This window comes from Oryzias latipes, chromosome 20 (assembly GCF_053564925.1).
Source record: "Oryzias latipes strain Hd-rR chromosome 20, Olatipes_Hd-rR_3.1".
NCBI classification, from domain to species: domain Eukaryota; kingdom Metazoa; phylum Chordata; class Actinopteri; order Beloniformes; family Adrianichthyidae; genus Oryzias; species Oryzias latipes.
The window spans coordinates 11,550,182-11,574,334 of record NC_136256.1 but is presented as its reverse complement, the minus strand read 5'-3'; the positions used below and the strand labels follow the sequence as shown (position 1 = coordinate 11,574,334).

General features: G+C 41.5%; 1 protein-coding gene across 2 annotated transcripts in view; it reads left to right on the top strand.

The window, feature by feature from the left end:
- waca (WW domain containing adaptor with coiled-coil a) overlaps window positions 1-24,153 on the top strand; it is a 32,800-nt gene that overhangs the window by 4,300 nt on the left and 4,347 nt on the right. For both annotated transcript variants that reach the window (XM_004080884.5, XM_020712509.3), the window contains exons 4-10: window positions 12,422-12,513; window positions 13,720-13,835; window positions 13,955-14,070; window positions 19,236-19,493; window positions 21,095-21,217; window positions 22,765-22,913; window positions 23,196-23,320. In XM_004080884.5, the coding sequence (XP_004080932.1) occupies window positions 12,422-12,513; window positions 13,720-13,835; window positions 13,955-14,070; window positions 19,236-19,493; window positions 21,095-21,217; window positions 22,765-22,913; window positions 23,196-23,320 (979 nt within the window). The remainder of the gene's footprint in view (window positions 1-12,421; window positions 12,514-13,719; window positions 13,836-13,954; window positions 14,071-19,235; window positions 19,494-21,094; window positions 21,218-22,764; window positions 22,914-23,195; window positions 23,321-24,153) is intronic.

The following is a 24,153-nucleotide window of genomic DNA, read 5'->3' as shown; positions in this document are numbered from 1 at the left end:
GTTGAAATTACATCAAATGCACACATTCATTTGTATATTTAGTTTTAAACATATTGTCGCGGACTGAGTTTAACTTGGCTGTTGGGCCGCGTTATAAGTTCTGGGGCCTGTTTCAGAAAGGAGGTTCAACCAACTCTGAGGTTGAACTTGAACTCTGAGTTGGTCAATCGGGAGATTAACAACTCTGAGTTTTCTGTTTCAGAGAAGCTGATCCGAGTTAGGTCAATCAACTCTGAGTGGACTGATTCGGAGTTTAGCGTGCGCACCGCGACTATAAGAAGCCATTATCAATGGAGCGCAGATATCACGAGTCACCATGGCAACCGTGAAAAAAAGAGGTCTGCGTATTTTTCGCCAGCTGAACTTGACGTGCTGCTGCAGAGTTACAGTGAATATGAGCACATATTCCAGAAGAAAAGCAACACCGCTGCATCTGCAAAACAGAGACAGTTAGCGTGGGAAAACATTGCTGCTCCAGTTAATGCGCAAGTTTGCATTTAAATCATTGTTATAAAATATTGGCTGTAATAACTTTTTAAATAGCGTAAGGAGTGAAATAAAAAATGGCGATATTTAGGTGTACTTTTGAAGTGTCATTCCTGGTGTAATTGCATGAAATGCTGCATAGTGTACAGAACCAATCTGGGGGGGAAATGCATTTAACGTCAGTAATGTTTAGAGGACTTTTTTGTTAACCTCCCCCTCTTGCAAATGTTGGACAGTTTAATATTAATACATGCAATTGTGTTTTTAAAAGTGAACTTTTGTCTACTGTTGAACCTTTCGCTGCGCGAAGACTTCTCCTTTCTTTTCTCTCGTCTTTCCGACCGACCGTGGTCAGAAGCGCAGGGGAGATTTCCTTCAGGGCCGAAGGGAATTCTCCTTCGGGGTTCACTTCCCGTTGGAAACCCTCAACCTCCAGAGCGGATTAAGAATGACTCCAAAACAGTTATTCTGGGAATGACACCTTCTCTTTATTTAACTAAGTGCTCCGTCCTCCGAACACACAATATATTCCACGCACACACCTCCGCTCCGTGCTCACACACCCCCATCTGCACCTGCACTCCCACCCCGCTCAGCACACACACGCTGCAACACTACCCTTGTATTGGTCAAGTGGTATAGGTTTATATGGGATTAAATTAAGCAGTACTAGCAAATTGTGTTTCCAAAAAGTAATTGTTACATTAATCTAATTCAATGTCCCTGATTTCATTTTCATGTAGATGCAATCCTGCAGGAATTAAAAGAACATGGCAGCAGCTAAAAATGAAGTATAAAAACATAATTCAATCAGGTCAAATTTGAGCATGTCATGGATGTAGGCTTTGTTGACAATATTTGACATATGAAACATCTACATAGCAATACATATCTAATGTTGTTTTCATTTTGTATATGTAATTGACAGCAACGAAAAACGGTAACGCTCAAACAAAAACGTATGGAGCAATGACAAAATATTGAGTCTTCTCAAAATCCTCGTACGAGGTAAATATAATTCTCTACGAATTAATGCAGCCTCCTCGTCTATTGGGTCCTCCAAAAAAGAACAAGCCATTCTTGTCACTTAGACCGTCTCTGTCTGTGTGACGGAAATTTGGGCAATGAAGGTTAAAGCGAAAAATACCACTTCGTCTTTAAAAAGGGGAGGGGACTGGCAGAAACCTTGAGTTCAGAGGATAAAACCTGCTCCCGACCAGGTTAGGTTCACAGCATAAGTAACCATGGACACTGACTCCGAGTAAAAGTTACCTCTCTTTCAGAAACGGGTTTGACTTACTCTGCTTTCTCTGGTTTAACAAACCTCCCATTCTGAAACGGAAAACCCAGGGTTTCCCTGATTCCAGGGTTAACGCACTCAGAGTTTACACTTAACCTCCTTTCTGAAACAGGCCCCTGGAGTTCATTGAACGCATCAAGCAGAGCTGCTGATTGGCTCTCAGTTCTGTCGCTCATCCTGTTGTTAGGTAATTTGGACCAATGGGGTTCAGCTATGGGCCGAATAGGGGAAATGGGAGGGCATGAGCAGGGGAATATAAAGTTGGGAGAAACGCTCTCGTCTCGGCGGGGCGGATTCAGGAGTTGCTGAATTAATTGTACGGCGTTTGTTGCGGTCTACAGTAACCAGAATAAAGAACCCTAAAAGAGGTTAAGGCTCGGTGCCTCAATGTGGGAAAGGGACACTACATTATTGTATGGCTCTTTCGAAATTACATTTAAAAATATGTGGCGTTTATGGCTCTCTTGGCCAAAGAGGTTCCCGACCCCTGCTTTAGACCTTTAGTGTGGAATTTGTTGTTGGTTTGTTTTGAAATTTGAACCATGTGATATTTTTGTCTTTAAGTCCCCCTTTGGCATTTTTTTAAATGTTCCAAGTGTGGTTTTAATTATGATTATGAAGTTTTTAATCAATATCTCACATCCTTAAAAAGCTATATTTCGTGTTTATGTGAAGTAGGGTTGTGCCGATGGACGATACCATTGTCCATCGTGATGTCAGTCAGCCATCACGATGGAGAGACACCGTCATGATGCCGCGCTGCCACGCTGAGTCGACACCATAAGCCGCGGTTACATGTGCAAAATATCTCGATCGGATCAATGGTCGGAATAGAATCCAACTGTGTACATGGGCCCAGAGAAACCTTTTCCGATTATAACAAACGTTCACATGGTCACACTTTCGGTCGGAATAAATCATTCGCACATGCGCAGTAGTGTTTGAAATACCGGAAGAGGAAATGAGTTCCACTGAGAAGCTACATACATAGATATGTCAGCTCTGTAATATACGAGATGATCTTCTAAACTTGCTTTTATTATTGTTACGGTTATTATGAAGCGCCTGTTCGCTCATCATTTTAATTTTAATCCGTGTGGTCAGTGCTTTTTCTGTTGAAGAATGGAGCTGGAAAAAGCCAGGGATGAGAGAGGCTAACACGGGATAACAACATTTAGCCTTTGATGAACTTAAAATCCACACATAGCGCACACGTAACAAGCATTCTCCCTTCCCCTCAAACACAAAGTCCGTTTACTATGCTCAGAGACACGGTTGCTCTGTCCACCGGTCCACTTGACTAATCTATGGAAGCGATTCTGTAGCAAAGAGGTGGTGAACACGTGGCTCTCGAGCCGCATGCGGCTCTTGGCCAATGAGCGTGCGGCTCTTTGCGTCTCATCATATTTTCTATATACGGTGCCTCATTTCATTATTTTTTTCCCTCTTAAACCACACTCAAACCATCACAGGGTATTACAAATAAATAATAATAAAAGTAATTTGGCAGTGTGTGTTTGATGCTGCTCCCGACACATACGTGACCGCCAATCATTTGCGCAGGTTACGCCCAATGCCGGAACACATAGGTAAACATTTGATGTGCGTGCAGACCGTTACCCTCATGGTCAAAATGGTTAAATTCAGAATATAAAGATAAACACAGGACGTTTCTGGAAGAATGGGAAGATTCTTACTTTTTTACTGAACAGAATGGCAATTCACGATGTTTATTATTATCATGAGCTTTTGGAAGCAGTAAAATTGTTCATGGCAGAAACAAAGCGTATCCCGGAAAAATTAAAAACTTCCTGATCTGACACAAATTGTCTCTATAAACAAGTTGTAGCTTTTCAAAGTGCACATTCAAAACGGCCATCATTCCACTTTCCTTCTTTGCGCGGTTCACAGCAGAAAGCTACAATCCAAATGAATAAAGCGCAGAACGTGACGCTGCTTGCACAACTGGACGGAAACGACCGCAACGACTGAAAGAAGGCCCTGTTACATTTAGGAGAACGGAAGAATACCCGTGTGTAAATGAGCTGCTCTCAAGCTGCTGTTGATGTTCTCCTCAATACATGTCTGCCAGTCCCTGTTTTTTACCTTGAAACACGTGAAATCAAGACACAGCTCCGTTCTGACCGACACTCACGTAAGGAACCGATCAGAGAGGCTGCGACTGGCCTGGGGGTTAGCACCGCCTTCAGCCCCTAAGACTCATGGGAAGTGGGGAATTTTAAGTGTAAAACCAAAAGCCAGGGAGCTGTTAGCAGAAGTGACTTTCATGCCGTTTGGCTGTATGAGTGAGTGTTAGTTAATGAGCTTTTGATGTGGACAGAGGGGGCGTGAAAAACACAGCCAGTTTAATGGTAACTTATCACTTGTTTGCTTCCTACATTGAAGAATGAACTGAGTCATTGCAATGTATTGACATTTAATAAATTATTTGCTTTTAATGCAAAAAGTCAGTCATTCAATTTTAAATAAAAAAACATAAAAAAGCAAGATATTCTAATGAAGGTAAAAATTTATTTAAGTTGCACACAACTGAAATGTAATGTATTTAACGTTGTGTATTATGGAAAATAATACGGCTTTAATTGCGTGTTTGTGTGTACGTCTTGGCAGATCAGTGTGTGGTGTGGCTCTTTGACTCTCGCAGTGAAAAAATTCGGCTCTTGGTGTCAAACTTGTTCGCCACCCTTGCTGTAGCATAATTAAAAATAAAAGTCAAAACCAGAATATGTTTTTTCATTTTCAAAATGAAGCTGCATTTTTTGATTCAAAATTAAAATGAAAAAGCATTCCTTCAAAATGCTTTTTCATTTTCTTCTTCAACACCACTTATTCTGTCACTTAATTAAAATGATAATGAAAATAGTATTTGACATTTCATTTTCAAAAGGTTCTCTAGTAAATGTGTAGCAAAATTCATTTAGAAATGTCTAATTTGATCATTAAAATGGATTAGCAGAAATGCTTTTTAATTTTCAAAATGTAACTGCATCAAATGACTCAAAATTTAAATGAAAAAGCAATCCATCAAAATGCTTTTTCATTTTATACTTTAACATCGCTCATTCTGTGACATAATTAAAGCGAAAATGCATAGAGGGGATTGCATTTGCGTTTTCACATTCACCCCGCAAAACTGTAGCAAAATCCTATACCAGTCAGCATTTCCAGGGGGGAGGCGGGGCGATGACATCAGTACTCACTGTCCTTCTGCGCTCTTTTCCCTCCCGGCAGCGTTGCTAGATTGGGTGGTTTTGGTTCTAAATTTGCGGGTAAAAAAGGCTTTAGGGGAGTAGGCAAAATTTGAGGTATTTTAGGGTCGGTCTGGCAGTTCTTATTTCCCCCAGAAAATATTTTACCGGACTGTGTGGCTGTTGGAGTTCAGCGAAGCTTCTATGTACTAGTACTCTGTGAACGCACCAGGCTGAGTGTGGGAGGAGCTACCAACTTATGTTTTTAGCCAGTTCTCTACATGGAGCATGTCTGTGTCACTCACTATCTCACTTTCAATGCATGGAAGACACAGAGATTATTGAGAGATCAGGTTTATTTATTTTGAAGAGTTCTACATGGTAATCATGTTTCCGTGTTCGAGTTCATCCCAGAGATTCTCCCAGAGAGTCTCTGCTTCAGCTTCCAGGCATGACGCCCACTGCAGGCTGCGGTTTTCCATCTCTCTCTCTGACTGAGTCTGAAAGCTTGCTGTCCTGCATTAACCCTTGAGGGTTACTGAGGGTGACTTGCTCGTTGATGCATTTAAACTCCGTACTGCGGGCATAATGCCACAATGTGCATCTTGGCTGTAAATATGTGGGAAAAACTTCAGCCATTATTTTGTCTGGACGCGATTGGAAACACAAATTCACATGATTGCACGGTTTCTCAGGATTGCCCGAAGCGGCACTTCCGCCTTCAAAAGCCGGCTCAAAGCTACTCTTCTGCTCAGAGACTCGGTTCTCCCGGGAGACACAGTCAGACGGACTGAGGTCTGAAGCGTAAAAAAAAACAGAAAATGTTTTTAAACATAAGTGCGACTCATACTCCAGTGCAGCTTTTAATGATTTTTTGTTCTTTATTGTTATACATCTTTTTGTGTCAGGTCTGCAACTTGTACTCCAGAACAACTTGTAGTCAGAAAAAAAAGGTAATTCATTTTAAGAAGATTGAACATCTCCTTTAAGGCGTTATCAGAATGGAGATCGATCAGTTGTAATTTTTGGTGCCATTTCTGGGTCTCATGAGAAAGGACACCACCAGCTGAAGTGACTCAATATACAACACAATTCTTCATGTAGGTCTGACAGGAACTTTGTTTACATGTTGCCGGGCCTCTTTCAATGCGGTTACAAATCAGTAAAGGACTTGCAGGGCTCCAGACTAACTTTTTTCACTAGGAGCACAGTGGCCCCTAACTGAAAAATTTAGGGGCGCAACCAGAAAATTTAGGGGCGCATACCGTAAATCAACATTCTAACCAAATCTACTAATTTCCACTGTATTACTAATAAATACTTTAATAATAGATGCAGAAATTACAATGTGCTGTTTCAAATGCAGTGTCACATTTTATTCTGCACTTTTGAAGATGCAACAAGAAGGTAAACTGACAGCACCATCGCTGTCATGACAGTACAAATAGTTAAGAAAACGGATGGAAATTTATCTTTGACACCAAATAGGTGCAGCCAAGATGCACAACAAGCGTGTTTGAGATCACCCAGGTGGACTCAACGCTGCGCAGATCACCTGGTGTGAGACATATATTTTTGTTTTTGCTCCAACATCAACTGTCAATCATCACAAAAATATCGCGAGAAAGGGGTGGGAGCAAGGGGCAAACCTACCCGGACACAGCTGGAAACTAGAGACTACAAAACAATGCATTATGGGACATGTGTCCTGATGGTTTTTGTAGTGGAGTGATTAATTAAAATAATTTAAAATACCAATTCATTAAAAAAGGCTACATACATCACAAAACATTAAAATAATCATAAAATATATAATAACACAGATCATACTAAGGGGGAGAATAATATGAAAACTAAATTGAATGTTAAGGACAACTCCAACTGTTGTCCTTCAGTCTTGCTGCAGATTTGCTTTCATCTCTCAGCCCCCCCGCCTGGTGTCCCCAACGATCCAGGCGAGCCGCCGGTTCATCTCAAACACGTCTATCGTTGCATTTTCCCCACGTATTTTCAGTGTGTCTAAAACTAATGTTGTTTTTGCTCGCACGTGTTTAAAGTTCAAGCCCCGTTAGCTGTCACGCATGTAGGTGTGGGACATTTATTCTCCTCAGCTGACCCGACCCCCGCGGGAGCGGTGTGCTGCCGTAACCCGTTTGATGCGCCGCCGTAACCAAAACCTAAACCTTCCTCCGGGTCTGTGCGGCCCAGAGAAAAGTTCAGCACGGACTGCATGTATGTAGAAAATTACGAGCGAATAAATACGTTCAAAAGGAAAGTAAGGAACTCCTTAATGTGGTCCGGGGAGGGGGCTGTCAGGTTTCCTGCTTTCAAACCCTGTCATTGTCACGCCCCCAAGAGTCATATACCCCACTGTGATTGGTTGGTCAGCTCCGTGCACGACGATGAAAAAGTGTCATTCATACAAACTGGCGGGCTGCAGTAACATTAAACCTTCATATTAAGGCGGGGACCGCAAAATATCATCTTGGGGGCCGCAAAAAGCCAGCGGCCGCGAGTTTGAGACCCCTGCTGTACACTCTGGCACTGGTACACTAGCCGCAGGTCGGAAGAACGAATCAATAATTCGCTTACCCATAGCTCAGACGCACATATCAGGTTGTGATATTTGTCTCAGTTTCCTTCCCACAGATGTTTACGCGCGCTTGAATATCTCTAGGCCCCGACTGACCCAGGACCGACTGACCCATGTTCAACTGCTGTTCACATGGAACCCTTCTCCACTTCGGCCTTCAAAGTTCTCGTTTGAATATTTGCTACTACCACCAAGATCTGCACCCGCGGCGGCTCCACCCGGGCTCGCGCCCCAGGCTTCTGTGCGCACCGCGGCGGCCCTCCTACTCGCATTTTAGCCACTCACAGTGGCTTTCCCTATTCTTCTCACACGCAGTGGCCGCCTCACAGACAGGTATCACGCGAGAGTGTACGTGCTCGCGTTTCATGAGTATGTGCGCGAGTGTGTGTGTCTGCCTGCATCCGTGTGGCTTGCGTCTCATTGATTATTTCATTGATCATTGACGTGCCCCTTCCACGTTTGATGTATAAAAAATACGAAGGGTGGGGGGGAGGCAAATTTACTGGTCGCACATGTGCGACTGGATGTAAAATTCAGTCGCACACTCTCAAATTTTGGTCGCAAAATGCGACCAATTGCTCGCAGTCTGGAGCCCTGACTTGTCTGGGATTTGCTTTGAAAATGAAGTTAATTTGATTTTGAATGAGAAAATATTTTTGTGCATTAAATGTCAGGCTTGGAGCCTGACTTGCAGCTCATTCATTTATGTCTGGATGTCAGCAGCGAAAGCTGAAACTCTAAGCCGTGTCACTCAGGTCAGGAAAACCATCAGCTTTTTGAGGGAGCTCTAAAAAAGAAGAGAAACTCCTGTTTGAGGTTTTTGACCTGGTATCCCCAAATGTAACCAGTAGACATTAGAGCGGTAAACCAAGTTCTTGTGATTAGCATCAGTTTCTTTAACCCCTTAACATCTAGAACCGTTTACACAGCTAACATAACTCCTACAGATTCTGACATACATGAATCTGTTGCAGAGAAAAGCGGCTTTTCGGCATATTAGAGAGGAGCCAAAATGAAAAGCCCTCTTTTGTCAGCATCAAAATCGGTGGATTCGCGATGGTGTAAACCAGGGGTTGGGAATCTTTTTGGCCAAGAGAGCCATAAACGCCACATATTTTTAAATGTAATTTCGAAAGAGCCATACATTTATGTAGTGTCCCTTTCCCACACTGAGGCACGGAGACTTAACCTCTTTTAAGGTCCTTTATTCTGGTTACTGCAGACCACGACAAACGCCGAACAATTAATTCAGCAACTCCTGAATCTCTCCCGGTGAGACGAGAGCGCTTCTCCCTACTTTATATTCCCCTGCTCCCGCTCCAACCCTCCCATTTCCCTTATTCGGCCCATAGCTGAACCCCATTGGTCCAAATTACCTAACAACAGGCTGAGCGACAGAACTGAGAGCCAATCAGATCGCTGCATGATCCGTTGATTGAACTCCAGAACTTATAATGCGGCCCAACAGCCAAGTTAAACTCAGTCCGCGACAATTTGTTTAAAACTAAATATACAAATGAATGTGTGCATTTGATGTAATTTCAACACTTTTAAAGTACAATAAGTCTGTGGATTCTTTTTAATAACATCGTTATGCTGTTGCTGATAAATGATGAGTATTTCTCGTTGTAGTTTTGCTGATGGTCTAGTCTGGTTTATGCGTGGTGAGTTTCTGCTTCATGCAGGCTTTGAGACTTTAAACGTCATCGTAGGTCTGAATGTTCTGTAGATGTGAGACAGACTGATCACATGCAGACCTGGAGTCAAACACACACTCACACGCTGCAGTGAGTGACGGGCAGCGGGTTTTACGTTATTACAATCCCTGCGCGATTCACCTGTTGCCTGTCCCCCCACCCTCTGCTTTCTTCCTCAATCATCCCGTCCCCGCAACTGCGAGCTATTTTTTCTCAGAGACGGGAGCGCGCAGTTTTAGGCACGGCAATTCACAGGTTTCCGCGTGGTACAAACTCTGTGAAATAATAGATAATAGTAAACTGATCATGCTGGCGCTGATATTTCTCTCCAAGCACCGATACTACTCCGCGCCTCTGGCATCGCATTGCGCCCGAGAAGGACTGGTCTAATGAAAAAAAGAAAAAAAAAGTATAGTTAAAGATTTGTCTGCGAGCCACATGTGACCATCAAAAGAGCCAAATATGGCTCGCGAGCCATAAGTTCCCGACCCCTGGTGTAAACGGTCAGAGTTACGGTTTGTCAAAGAGGGTGTGTTGTTTAGGTGTTGCTGACGACATCTCTGATGTTAAAGGGTTAAGAAGTTGATGATAAATTGTATAAATACATATCAATAGCATGTCTTGTATGTCTGCATTCAGCTGGAGGAAAACACAAGTATCAACCAAAGGCGCATTTACCGTAAATTCCGGACTATAAGCCGCTACTTTTTTCCTGCGCTTACAGCCTTGCGGCTTATTCAGTGACGCGGCTAATTTGTGGATTTATTTGAACGGCCGCCTTGAACGTACTTTTGATCTCGGAGCTGGGGTTGAAAGCGCAATCCAACTCCAAGTAACAAGTCATTTGTTTTTCAACACACCTCTAAGCAGCCAAACAGCATGGACCTCACTTCAGGTCTTAGACACTTCAGTCATGGTTCAACAAAAAGAAACATGCATGGCCAGCCGCATCCCAGAATCCTTTGGTGCCATTGGACCCAACGTGCACGTGATCGCCACTACAATATGATGCAGCTTTCAAGTTAAAAGCAGCGTGAAAAAATCCACGATCACCAACGGGTTTGGAAAAGCCGGTCAGCTGCGTGACGGATAGAACAGCGCATGCTCAGGAGTGAATTTACCTCAGAGTCATAGTGACACTAGCCCATCTATTAGCAGCTCCGTAATATGAGATGATGTTCTCCTGCTGCTCGTTCACATAGAGCTGCGGGACAGATGGCAGTCTGAAGGCTCCCACACGTAAAAACTCATCCTCTCTCGCCCGTCATCCACAAAACGCACAGTATTGAGTCCGATTGCTCTGCACAGACACGATTCGCTCCGTCCACCAGCAGCCGCGCGCAGCGACTGGGCGCCGCACAGAGGCGCACGTATCGCGCTCAGGCGCGTGCTTTTCAGTTGCCGCTGCTTTATTTTACTGGTGTGTTTTTTTTAACCAGCCCTGTTACTACCATAACGCTGCCGCGACACAAGCGCAAGGAGAGCTGCTCTCTCGTTCGCCCCTCTCACCACCGCTGCTCCTTGCTCATTCAATAAACACTGACAACAGTGTGGTGACCCAGGGAATAGCCCCGCCTTAACCCCCTAAGACTCATGGGAAATGGGGAATCGCGGATGTAAATTTCCTCATCATAACTGAGGGATGTAATGTTGATTATATGGTAACTGTAATTTTATGTATGATAACTCAATTGTCAATAAGTTAAAAAAAACTTAACATACACACAAAAAAAACCATAACTGAGGAACTTGTGATCAGGAATGAGGTCCATGCTGTTTGTTAAATGTGGGTATCTTCAAGTACATGAGCTGATGCTATGCCGACTCCTCCCACAGTGGGGTTAAAAGCAGTATTTAGTCTGGGAGTCTGGACATGCTGTGACAGGTTGGCCGCATTGCTGATTACACGCGGCTTGTACACTGCTGTGGCTTATGTGTGTATGAAGGTAGCTCAACACGTGAAAATGAGTGGGTGCGGCTTGTAATGGGTGCGCTCTATAACCCGGAATTTACGGTACTCTTTCTGGTTTGGTCATTGAAAATCTGCTAGAATGATGATGGTAAGCCTGATGCAGCTGCAAAGTTTTAAAATGTTCCAGTTGTAGCTTGCAAAAAGCTATGAAAGTTTGTCCAACATGAGTAAATGACACAGAATGAGGTTTCTTCAAAGCATAGAAGCATTAAAAAATGCTTTTAAAATCAATTGCTTTTACCAGAAAATGTTTAAGGTAATGCATCATCACCAAGTTTGTGCTTGTAGTTCTGATTTAAATGCATTTAATGATTCCTCTGTTGGTTTTCTTCAGTAACTACTTGCCTTTTTTCTTTTACTTCTCTACAAACATTTATAGTTTGCAAATACTGGAAGGTGGTCACTGATGTCAGTCCTCAGCAATCCACTTTTTATTCTGTTTTCTAGGCAGTTTGTGAATATATTGTCTATAAATGTCGCTCTATTTGTTGTTATTTTGCTCGGTTTGTTGATTAATGGATAGAAGCTTAAACTGTACATTTTATGAGTAAAATCTTCTGTTGTGATGTGATTGTTTTGTTTCAACAAATCCATATCAAAATTGCCACAAAGAAATATTACGTTTTTGGAGATATTAGCCAACATGTTTTCAATGGTACTTGTAAAAGTTTCAATGTTTGATGCAGGGGTTCGATACACGCCACTGACGTTACTCTGTTCCTCCATACTGATCTCTACAGATTCCATGACATCATCAATACAGCCAGACATCATTTCCACAACTTTGTGTTTAAGACTGTTGTGTATATAAAGAGCCACCCCCCCGCCTTGCTTATTTTTCCTGTTCCTGTTCACAAAGTGAAAATCATAGCTCTCAAGCTAGAAGTGCAAGTCCTTTATACACGGCTGAAATTGTTTGATTTATGTTCTTAATGCTGGAGAGTTAAACCTATTATTAAAAATAGATTCATATTTTAAAGTCTTTTGTATTTTTAATCAAATCGTTTTGTTTTTTTAATGGATAAAGTTGTGGTTGACGATTGAGGTAATTACTTTTAGGTACTTCTGACTGTAAGCTAACTCAAGCAGGAGATGATCTGCTTGGCATTTCACTGAGTTTTGTCTTTTTGTCATGGGCTGTTCCTTCTGTGTTTTCTCTTTTAGGTACCAGTTATTCACCACAAGAAAACTCTCACAACCATACTTCCCTTTATAGCTCCAACTCGGTTTCAAATCCAAACAAGACCTCAGACGCAGTAAGTGCTCCCCTCTGCTTTAGACAATGTGGACCAATGACTTGCTAAACATTGCTCACCTGGTCCTTAGTGACTGTTGCACCAAGATTTGAATATTTTATGCTGTCTTAATCTTTTGGTTAATTTTTTTTTTAATTCATTCCGTTAAAATAATTGGTGGTCATTCCTTCCTTTCAGTTTATTCTTCAGCTGTGTTCACACCGACTGCGATTCACGCGTTAGGGGCATCCAATTTTTAATCTTAAACTAATGTACGGACGTGGTCAGAGGTCCTGCAGCGCAATTAGGCGTGTGGCATCTACATGATTTGGGCGTTGCATCGAGAGTTCAAATACTTTGGCAAAAAAGACGCCTCGCATCAACCAATTAGGGACTCAGCTTTTGCCCATGACTTCTTGATGATGTCATCAGGGGGTGAAGTACAAAACCAACATGAAGGGGAATCGAATTGTTCTCCTCCTGAGCTTCATATTTTTTTCCATACTTTTATTTTCTAATTCTCTTATTCTTATTTTTCTTTTTTCCTTACTCGGACTAATGTGAGGCAGCAATTCGTCACACTGGGTCACCGAGAGACAGAAGTACCGCTGAAAGCGCCGTCTTTCAGACGACGCTCCTTCAGTAGATGGGGGGAAGCTCATGTACTGGGAGAATCTGAATGACCTAATGGAGACATGATTACCAATGTTTTTTTATCTGGAAAATAAATGAACCTGATCCCAACATCATCCGTGTCTTCCATGCACTCTAAATGGGATATAGAGACATGTATATCCCATTCACGTAGCGATGAAGTTAAAAACTTTGGAGAGTAGCTCCTCCCACATGCGTCTGGAGCATCACGTTCATGAACACAGTTTTTGGCAAGGGTCCAGTGGCAAATTTGTCACTCATCAAAAGAAATGCGCCTGACACAGATTTGACACATGAATCACCTTCGGTGTGAATGTAGCGTCATACTAATGACAACATAAAAATGCTTCAGTTTTAAAATGTTAAATGTAGATGTAAAGTAAATTCACACTGACGATGAAGGGTTAAAGGGGACTTTTCTGTCATAGGAGAGCTAATTCTCCCCTTCTGCTTCCATCCCATCCTCCTTTGCATTTTAGAACAGATTGCCGGCTATTGCATCAGACCTCTACCAAAACACCTGTCTGTCTGACAGGAAGCCATTTGTTTCTAAGTTTGTGTTCTTCTACTCAGCCTTTCGAGCCTGCTGATGACTGGTCAGAGCACATCAGTTCCTCTGGAAAGAAATATTATTACAACTGTAGGACAGAAGTTTCCCAGTGGGAGAAGCCCAAGGAATGGCTTGAGAGGTAGTTTTATGGTTTTTTTTCCACTAATGAAACAGTATTTGGCTTTGCACACTAAAGTACATTTGCACAAGTGTTGTTAAGCACAGATCTCTAACAGTGTTGTTGTATTTGCCGCTTAGAGAACAAAGGCAAAAAGAGGCAACAAAGACTGCTGTTGTCAACAATTTCCCAAAGGACAGGGACTACAGAAGGGAGGCTATGCAAGCAACAGCAGCCCCTGGCTTTACTGGTCCTAGTAAGTGTTGCACAGATCTTTTCTGACTCATCTCACTAAATCACACTTACTTTGTTTTATTGGTCAGACTGTTAATTATGTTTTAACCTAGCAGCTAGTATGGCTAATGCTTAGCAGATAAAACATTTTGTCAGGCATGTCAAATGTTTTGATCATATTACAGGTCTTCGGTGTAAAGAGCATTCTACTCATCACTGAATAACAAAGTTGTAGATTATTTCTCACAGGTCACTGGATATTATTTAGCTGTCAAGTTGTGTGGTGCCTCTGGTGCTTATAGGTCTATAAATCAATTACCTGATTTAAAGCACCTGTTAATATGGGCTGATTGCAAATCTCTTCCAGAAAACAAGAAATTAAAAACTAGTGATCCTTGGGGTTTACGGTTCAGCCATGATCTGTCGCACCCCTACCTTACAACTAGGTTTTATCTGATGGAATTGCACTGAAATTACTTATATACAGTAATCCCTCATTTTGGTGCAGGAGCTGCGTTCTAAAAATAACTTATAATAGACAAAATCTAATATTTGTGCAATGATTTAAGGCTAAATCCCCTCACTACACACTATACACTTTTCTCAGTCAGACATGAACATTTTTACACTTTTCTCTCGTTTAAACTCTCAAAGTTCAAACCTTCATAGGAAAAATAAGTTCAGGATTGTAGAATGAGACCAAAGATCTGCTGAAGGCTTTCTATACAAGAGAAACGGCACAGAGATTGACTGTGAATGCCTTACAACCAATCAGGACACGAAACATAATGTAAAAAAAAAAGCAAAAGGCATGCAAAATTGCACTTAAATGTTAAGACAGCAAAAGATCGACAGCGATATTGAGGGACCACTATACTTCACAGACGACCTCACAAATAAAAAAGTTTTTTTTGTTTTGGTAAATTATTTTGACAAAATGCAAGTGTGAGCTAATATATTATATTCTTTTGTGACTGATATGTTTAAGTGATTTTATTAGAACTGAAACTGGCAGATTACAGTTAACATAGTTTTAGCTCTTTGTTGGGCTAGAAAAACGTATCAGTAGTGAATGTTTCAGATCCAAAACCATCTGATCACACCAACAAACCTGCCAACTCCAGTCTCAACAAAATTAGGAGAATAGATGCTTTTAGCTCCTCTTTTCCAATGTTGGTTACATTGAAGTCATCATAGTACTACTTTTTAGCCTCTGGTACCTCTAGTTGTTATTGAGTAGGTACTAGTATGTAGTACATTTAGCATTTTCCAGGTGTTTTTATCAACAGGTGAAATGAAGCACTTCTACTTAAAACAAATTGGTACTGCAGCTACGTTTGTCTTTTCATTTTAATCCTTTTGTCTGCTCTTTATATGTTCTGAAATTCTGAATTTCAGTACATTTTATGTTTTTGTTTATTTATTTTCTACTAAGGATTGTAATTTCTCCCACCTAGACTCTCTGCAGTTAAAGAATTTAAATTCAGAAAACTGCTTAGCTAATACATGTTGGTAATTTTCCGGAGATTTCGCATTTGATCTCAGTCTCTATTGTAAAACTCATTCATTGTGTTATGATCTGAGAATCCACATGATGTGGGTGCTGGTTTGTCTGTGTAGGTTGTAGCAGGAGAGATTACCGGTTACATGCAGGGTTAGTGGTGTGTGGACACTGAGCGCCAGGTTGCATAATGATTTCTTGTCGTATAAATGAAAAGAGCTGTGACAGTGTGGGATTTTTTATTTTTGATACCTATCTAACTAATGAACTAACCATATGGGTGCTGTAGAATGACTATGCGTGTCTGTGTCAGCGTGCTGCGTGTGGAGGAAGGACCGCGTACAAGTGTGTTGGGGGGTGCGTGTTGATTCTTCTGCAGCGGAGTGCTCTGGAGCTGCATGCGAGGCTTCACCTGTGCTCTCTGGTACAGACATCTTCTCAGAATATTATATATTGCCCAGTAATAAACGAGACTGCAGACACTTTGTCACCTTTCCGGTAGCCATGAAGCCTGACATCCATGAAGAACGCAGGGCAGGAGGCTAGGGTTTTGTTTATACAGACACGAAACGTTGTGCTGCACAAAATAGTTCCCAAACAAAACATGTAGTGATATTCATCGAAATTTAACAGTTCGTGTTTGGTATTACAGAGTGAAGGAGAACAGGAATAATCCCCCAACCCCCCCAACACAAAGTCCTCCGGTGGGCGGCCGTGTCGCGCACTTAAGAAAGCGCTCAGCTTGTAATGGAAATGCATAATTAGAACGCAGTAAATTTGTCATATTTCCTCAAGAGACGGAAACTTCTGTTGTAGAATGAGGATGTGTATGTGCTTCTGAAACCGCGTGTTTTGTGTAAGTAGAGTGAGCCGCGTCCTGCGCCACTCACCTCTTGCGCTGCACGTGGCTCTAAGAGGGAGTGAGAGGCGCGGCGCAGGGAGTGAAGGAGAACATTAATAAAAGGTTTCCCCCAGAAACCCTTAAAGTCTGAGCACAGGACTAGCAGAAAAAGTAAATTATCAGCAAAGATGAATGTGTTTAGTGTGTTTATTATAGTTCCAATCACGGACCATATTCAGAACCTTCACACAAAAAAACTATCAAAAAAAAAAAAGGTGATGAGGTCATCACTCCGGTGATGCGGTTATCATCACGCCCCTATAAATGAATCATCCAACACTGAGGAAGACTTCCATGGTTTCAGTGCACAGGAGGAAGATGAAGAAAGCTCTGTGACGTTTACGTTCATTTTTTTTAAACCAGCCCTGTTGGCGCTGTGTTACGGTGTGTCACTGTTGTGGAAGAAAACTTCCAGCCCCCTCCTTCGCAGCGCTTGCCTCTGTGTTACTGCTGCTCTCAGTGACTTTTACCGGTATGTTTTTTTAACCAGCCCTGTCACTACCATATTGCTGCCGTGTCACAGGCACTGTTTGGAAAGAAAAGCTCAGGTATATTATTACAACTTTGAAAACTCCTTCTGTGTACCTTCTTTATTTGTAAATATATTACATGTTGAACCTTTCCTGCGATTACTTTTTTCTTTCTTTCTTTCTTTTCCTTTCTTTCTTTCTTTGCATTGGGTCCCATTTTTAAAACATTTGCTGTGACTCGGCCGTGGATTTGAACTTATGGCCTTCCAGTTTCAGGGGGACACTCTACTCCAAGGCTGAGCTGTCAAAAGGAAAATAAATGTTGTCCATAGCTGCTTAATTTCTTTTTTCTTTGCTTGTATTTTGCATTTGAAACCCATTTGAAATGGCATTTTGAATGTTAGACAGTCTTTCACAGACATCTGATGCATCCCTTTTGATGACAATGATATGAAAATCCTTTGCTGCATTTCACTCATGAATACCGGTACACACGTTTGGGCAATGTGAAAAGTTTAGACAAAGCAGTTTAAGGAAAACGCCCCGACTCGTTGATCTGCTTAATTAACTTGACAATCATAGTTTTTATTTGAATCTTTATTGGTGGCTCCAACAGAGCCCAGCAGCTCATCCAGGTCACAACACACCTTCACCGGGTCGTGCTGTGGAGTCGACTCAAGACTCTTGTTGCTGGGTGTTTTTCACATTAGGACACTGTGTTGTGTTTAATAGACAGTAATTTTCTTTAAAAAAAATACTCCCCGTCACAAGGCCAGGTTTTATTTGTTGCTTTTGTGATGACATTTACTTTCTGCTGCTCATGTTTAACACTAAGTTAGCATTTAAAGAGCCACTTTGATAAACAGTTGTGTTTTTGGTGTTTTTAACATGTTCTCGTGGCATTTGTCTGATGGAGGGCTTGTATAAAAAAAAAGCCTAAATTAAATTTTTGTGCATTTCTCCATCAAATTGTTGTGAATCAGGAGCAAATGTAAAAGTGCAGTTAGAAAAAGAGCGGATTTTTATGTCAACGAGCTTCATTCTTCGCTCCATCCTGATGCATCCATTGGTAAACAAATAGATCCATGAATGTCTTTGTTTTCCTCGTCTGAGCTGGAATCTGGATCAAAACTGTACGAATGGATAGCTTTGATGTTTCTCTCCACTTTTGTAGCACCGCTTTTGTTAGGTTAGTGGTTTGAAGGGCTGTAAGCTAGCATGAGAGAGAGTAAACAGTAATGGGGGGGGGGGGGGGGGGTCCATGACAACAGTCCCACCCACAACTCGCATTACAACTTCTGCCCCTCTGCAGAAACTATGTCCTATAAAATGACAAGGTTTTTGTTTTTTTTGGCTGAAAACAGTATACCATAATCATACCACCAAAGACTGCCATCTACTTTAAAATAAATCAAAAGATGAGCATAGTGGGATTTTCCAAAGTGTACCTTTTTCTTTCAATATTCATAATTTTCACTGTGTAATTTTGATGTTTGCTTTTACAGCCTGAGTTTTACAGTTACCTTTCAAGCTTGTATTTTATTTAGATCTTTTTAGTAAAACTTCTTCAGATAAATTCTGCATCAGCTTCTCTATCTTCTACTTGGTTAAAGCCATCTAAAGGCCCACAGTCATTTAAAGCCTTTTTCGTTGTCTTGTGTAGTTTTCGTGATCTGTCTGATGGTATGAATAGTGTTTGAGGCCTTTAACTTTTATTGACAAACTCAGAGGAAGATTTCACCAGACCTGATTGCCCTCCTGCAAATTACAACCACTGGTCTTTTGTTTTAATGTTTTCCCAGGTTACCACAAAACTACACACTGCTTTAGATAAACAGTTATGGTGTTATGTGTTTTCACTTTATTTATTTAATTGTATTATTAGGCATAACGTGTTATGTTGTAATAGTGTACATAATTTATTACTTACTTACATTTTACTTTTTTTATATTTTTGCACATTTTTGTATTTGTATACTTGCACATTTGGGAACACCCCTCACTTTTGCACATTGCTGTCCCTTTTCTCTGCTTTTTGGAACTGCTGTGATAATTGAATTTCCCCAATGTGGGATCAATAAAGAAATATCTATCTAAAGTATCCACCTTAACACAAAAAAATCCCTAGGACAATTGAGGGTGGTTAATGTTTGAAGTGACTTAGCTCCTTTCACCTGAAAACCTAGAGGCAGCTCCTTAACATGATCAGGACACGCTGCACTTACTTTTTCCTCCCGGACTGTAGTTTTTGAACTACAATGTGAGCAAATACCTAAAATATTTATATATATGTTCTTTTTTCAAATTTTTCACAGAATCATCCCAGGCGGAGAAGCCTTCAGCAGTTCATGCCACTCAGTCATCGTCGTTGTCGTCATCAGGCTCGGGTGGCGTGAACCCGTCATCTGGGCCGCATGGATCGTCAGCTTCCACAGTGCCTGTCTCTCCGGTTCTTCAGTCGTCAACTCCTCCGTTACTGCAGGACCCCACTCTGTTTCGCCAGCTCCTCCCAGCACTTCAGACCGCACTGCAACTGAACAACGCCAGCGTGGACATGGCCAAAATCAACGAAGGTACAGAAGCTTTTAGGATCTGTAGAATTCCCTTCTCGGCGTTGATCTGTCTCCTTTAACAGCATTTATGCCCAAATCCTACCCCAGCTTGAAGTATTTAACGAATCAAATAAATCCCTTTAAGCATTTGACCAATGGGACGGATGCCTTTTATGTTAGATGCTCGCCTCCTAAGTAGACAAAGGTCATTAAGAGTGTAATTTAAGTTGTGTTGACTTTTATTTCAAATAAAATGTTGCAATGAAATGACGTTTTTGGTTGGTTTGCTATTTTTTCATGTATCGCAACTTATATCATCATTGCAATATTGATCACTAATATCGCAGATCGCGAGTTTTCCTCTTATCGTGCAGCCCTATTCTAATGGCTGTTCTTTCTTTTTTTTTTACCATCTTTGGACTAATGCGGGACAGCAAGTCCTCAGACAGAGTCTCAGAGAAGGACGTCCCACTGAAAGCGACATTCTGTACAGGGAGACTGAATGATCTCATGAACTAGAGCTGTGGATGGTTTTTATTTTATTCTTTTTTTATATATAAATTTAAAAGCGCTCTGTTAAATTTAGAACGATTGCGAATAAGCTATCATGGATGATGCTAAATATTCATCTTTGTATTTTTGGGAACAGATCACAAATATCCAAATATTCGGTTACTCGTTACAGCCGCATCATGACAGTACCAAGACATAGCAACGTTCTTTCTGACGCCTTTGTATAGCTTTAAAAAAAAACATAAATGACGTGTCCTCCATGATGTAGCGATGAGGCTATAAACTTTTGACAGTACCTCTTCCCACACGTGGCGGAAGTGTGTGTGTGAACACACTCTTGGACAACTATCAAGCAGCCAATTCAATTCCATTCCAACTGTCTGGAAAATCGAAGTTCAACCCACAGCCTTTTATTTGATTGAAATTTTAATAAGTAACTCTCCAATTTATGTCTTAAGTAATTCAGTAGTGAAATTGATTCATACTGTATGACCGGTTTTTACTTTAAATAGTTTTTAAGGTTCCCATCAGAAGCAGCAGATTTTCTCCGTGCTTCTTGTCCTCTCTGCAGATCATTGAACAGACGGCTTTGGTTGAACAGTCAGAAGCACATTTACTCGGCGCACATCCGTCATTATGGTCGTTGCCTCCACAGCTCTGCGTCTCCTTGAAGCAGCGAGGAGCTGCAGGAGTGGCTGTCATCCAGTAATTAGGCCTCTGCACACAGATCTGTAGTTTCACATTTCAGTAATTGTGAGTGGGCCGTCTGATCTCCTTGTACAGCTGTTGATGCACCTTTGCTGGCTGCCCACCTATTGGTTTTGTGTGCAAAAACCCTACTGTGACAGAATGATTGTAACACTATATAAGATAAATGTAATATTTGAGAAATCAGAGCAGTCGGATTGTTGCGTCTGCTTTATCCGTCTCCAAATGTTATTGAAGTTCTGCAGAAGCAGATTTCCAGTACCATGAAAATATAACCTTTCCAAATATTGACAGTGTTCAGGTGTTTGCTGAATCCAAGCTTGCAAACAATCATGTATTTGTAGTACCTAGACTATTTGATCTGCATGCCTAACAGCGGGTTTCCTCTTGTTTTTGTGTAGTTCTCACAGCTGCTGTCACACAAGCTTCATTACAGTCGATGCTCCACAAGATCTTCACAGCTGGACCGTCGGCGTTCAATATCACTACGATCCTTTCTCAAGCCGCTCAGCTTTCTAACCAAGGTGAGTTCAGGCTTTGGTGTTGTTGTTGTTTTAAAGACATGTTCTTGTAGCATTTTTCACATGTTTGAAGACATAGACAGAGAAAATTAAGCTTAGAATCACATTTCTGAGTAGTTCTTTATTCAAATTGTCGTGTATTAAGCAGATGGTAAAAAAAAGCTTGTAGTTGTGACGTAGCTCCCTGCTCTGCTCCATTCTGATTCATCCACTTGTAGTGGACTACATCCATGAACGTCTCTGTTTCCTCTTCTGAGCTGGAATCTGGTTCCGAACTGTGCGCCTGGATAGCTCTGAGATTGCTCACCGTTTTTGTTGCACTGCTTATGTTGGGTTGAGGTGTGAGAGGCTGTAAGCTAGTGGAAGAGAGAGTAAACGGATGGGTGACAGGAAGTGGAGGGGGGGGGGCTTACTCCACACCAGCAGATCCACTCCACAACCCAGAGGTGAAATTCTAATTAACTACTGCTGCTCTGCAGAAACTATGTCCTGGAAAATGACACAGGTTGTTTGATTTTTCTCCTAAAATGACATAATCATAATTAAAAGACCACCGGGGACGATTTTACAGTAGATCAAAAGATGCTTAGAGTGGGAGTTGATGAATTTTAGTTTTAATTTACATAATTTACATGTGACAACATGAACACAGAATACACTTTATACAATGACTTTAACACACAGACTGATACAGTCATGCAAGACAAAATAAGACGTTATAAAGTACTGTTTATTCAAACAACAAAAATACAGGAAGGGCTCCTGTTAGTTTAAGGTGCATGTGGGTGTGCTGGTTCAAACACTTCTAAAGCTCTAAAGCCTTAGTCACAACTGCCCTGGCAGGTGGATTAGAGCATCACATGCAAGTGAGTGCAACTTACATTGTCCTTATAAATACTTCACAAAATACTTCCAACACGTACAACAGGAGTATGTTCCATTTTCATGGCGTCTCATTTAAGATGGTTACCCTGAGGCAACTGCAAGACACACCTGTGCTCCTCTAAAGATGCAGCCGCTCCTTTCCACGACCCTCCAATGGCCCAGTCAACCCAAAAACGCACAGCACCGTACGGGTCAACCCCCGCATTCTTAAAGGGTTTCTTATTTAAGAAAAGTGGCTCTGTGTCTAACCATCTCAGAGCAAAAGTGCAGCTTCTCAACCTGACTCCACAACAGATCTAGTGCCACTTTCGTGGGTTTTGGTTTTTAAACTAATAACTCAATTATATTTTGTAAAGTTACTCCACTGGTTACAGAGTAGGGCTATACCATAAAGTACTTATAAATGGGGGGAACAAATCATACAGTGTAGGTAGGACTTAGCAGCCCCGATGGAAATGAAAGGCCTGATTTGTTCCAAGTTTTTATGTTAAATGTCATTTTGCGTTTGTGACCTTCTTAATGACTTAAATAATCAGGTTTGGAGTCCAACTGAAAATACAGCAGACCTCATTTTGGAGTTATTGTATTTACTTTGTTCAATTAAAAAACTTACGCAACAACTGATGAGATAAAAGTCTGAATTTATTTTCTACACTCCTCAACAGGCCAGCAGTCAAATCAGTCACCAATGTCTTTAACATCAGACGCCTCATCACCAAGATCCTACGTTTCCCCGAGAATCAGCACGCCGCAGACCAACGCCGGCCCCCACAAACCCCTCCTCAGCACGCAGCCTGTCATCTCACAGTCAAAGGTAAGACACTGCCACCTCTCAACCAGACTGCACTCTTGTCTGACAACCAGTAAAGTCAGGTCATCTCATTTACAACCAAAGATGAGCAAAGATATGACACAGCCTCATGCCAGCTGGGTGATAGTTGACATTTCTGCAGGTTTTTGCTGCTTGATGGAATCTGTCTTGTAAGGTTTCCCAACAATGAAACATGTCATTTCTGGTCTCTGGGATTCTTGGTTTATGTGAATACGTTGACAGAGAAATTGCGGTTTTTGCGCTGATGCAGAGCTTGCGTTTCAGGTGAATACACCAGCAGTAAAGCAGACGTCTCATTCCCAGCCCACATCCCAGCAGCACCTCTCCAGTGAGAAGTCGCACAGTCACGATGTCACCACGGCCTCCCCGAGAGCCCTCCAACGCCAAGGGTGAGTCCAAACCAGAAGCACTGACATCCTATGACCAAAAATAGGCATCTCTATCAATCTGTTTATGTTTAATTGGATGTAGTTGGTTTATAAATCATCCATTTTCCTCCTTATTATTATTTTAAAGCTGTGAACTACATTTTAATCATCTAAAATATATTATACTTTACCTGGAAATCATTGTAGCCATCCACACCTGAAATCACAGCTTATCTTAAATGAGCAATCAGATGTTTTATTTGGAGTCTTTTGGCACCATCTGCTGGTCATTAGTGGAACTGATTCATTCATAAAGGTCATTTACTGCTGTTCTTTTTTGCTCTCTAGTGCAGTGTTTTTCAACCAGTGTGCCGCGGCACACTAGTGTGCCGTGGGAGATGGTCAAGTGTGCCGTGGAGAAATTGCCCTCATTAATCATTCACTGATCTAAAAACATTTCCCATCTCCAGGATATCAGCTCTTTGTTCATCCAAACAGGCCCTGATAAAACACTGAGTAGTTAGGAATATGAAAGATCTTAAAATTACTTTTTCTTTGTGTTTATTTAATTCTATTAAAGACATTTTGATAAGGATTACGTTACCGCGATTTACCTGCAGCTACTTGATCGCTGTCGATCAATACAGACCATGAATTTCTGTTTTTTTTTTTTTTTTTTTGGATGCTGGTGTGCCGCGGGATTTTTGTCAAGGTTAAAGTGTGCCGTGGCTCAAAAAAGGTTGAAAAACACTGCTCTAGTGAATCAATGACCAGGGCTCCAGACTAACTTTTTTCACTAGGAGCACAGTGGCCCCTAACTGAAAATTTTAGGGGCACAACCAGACAATTTAGGG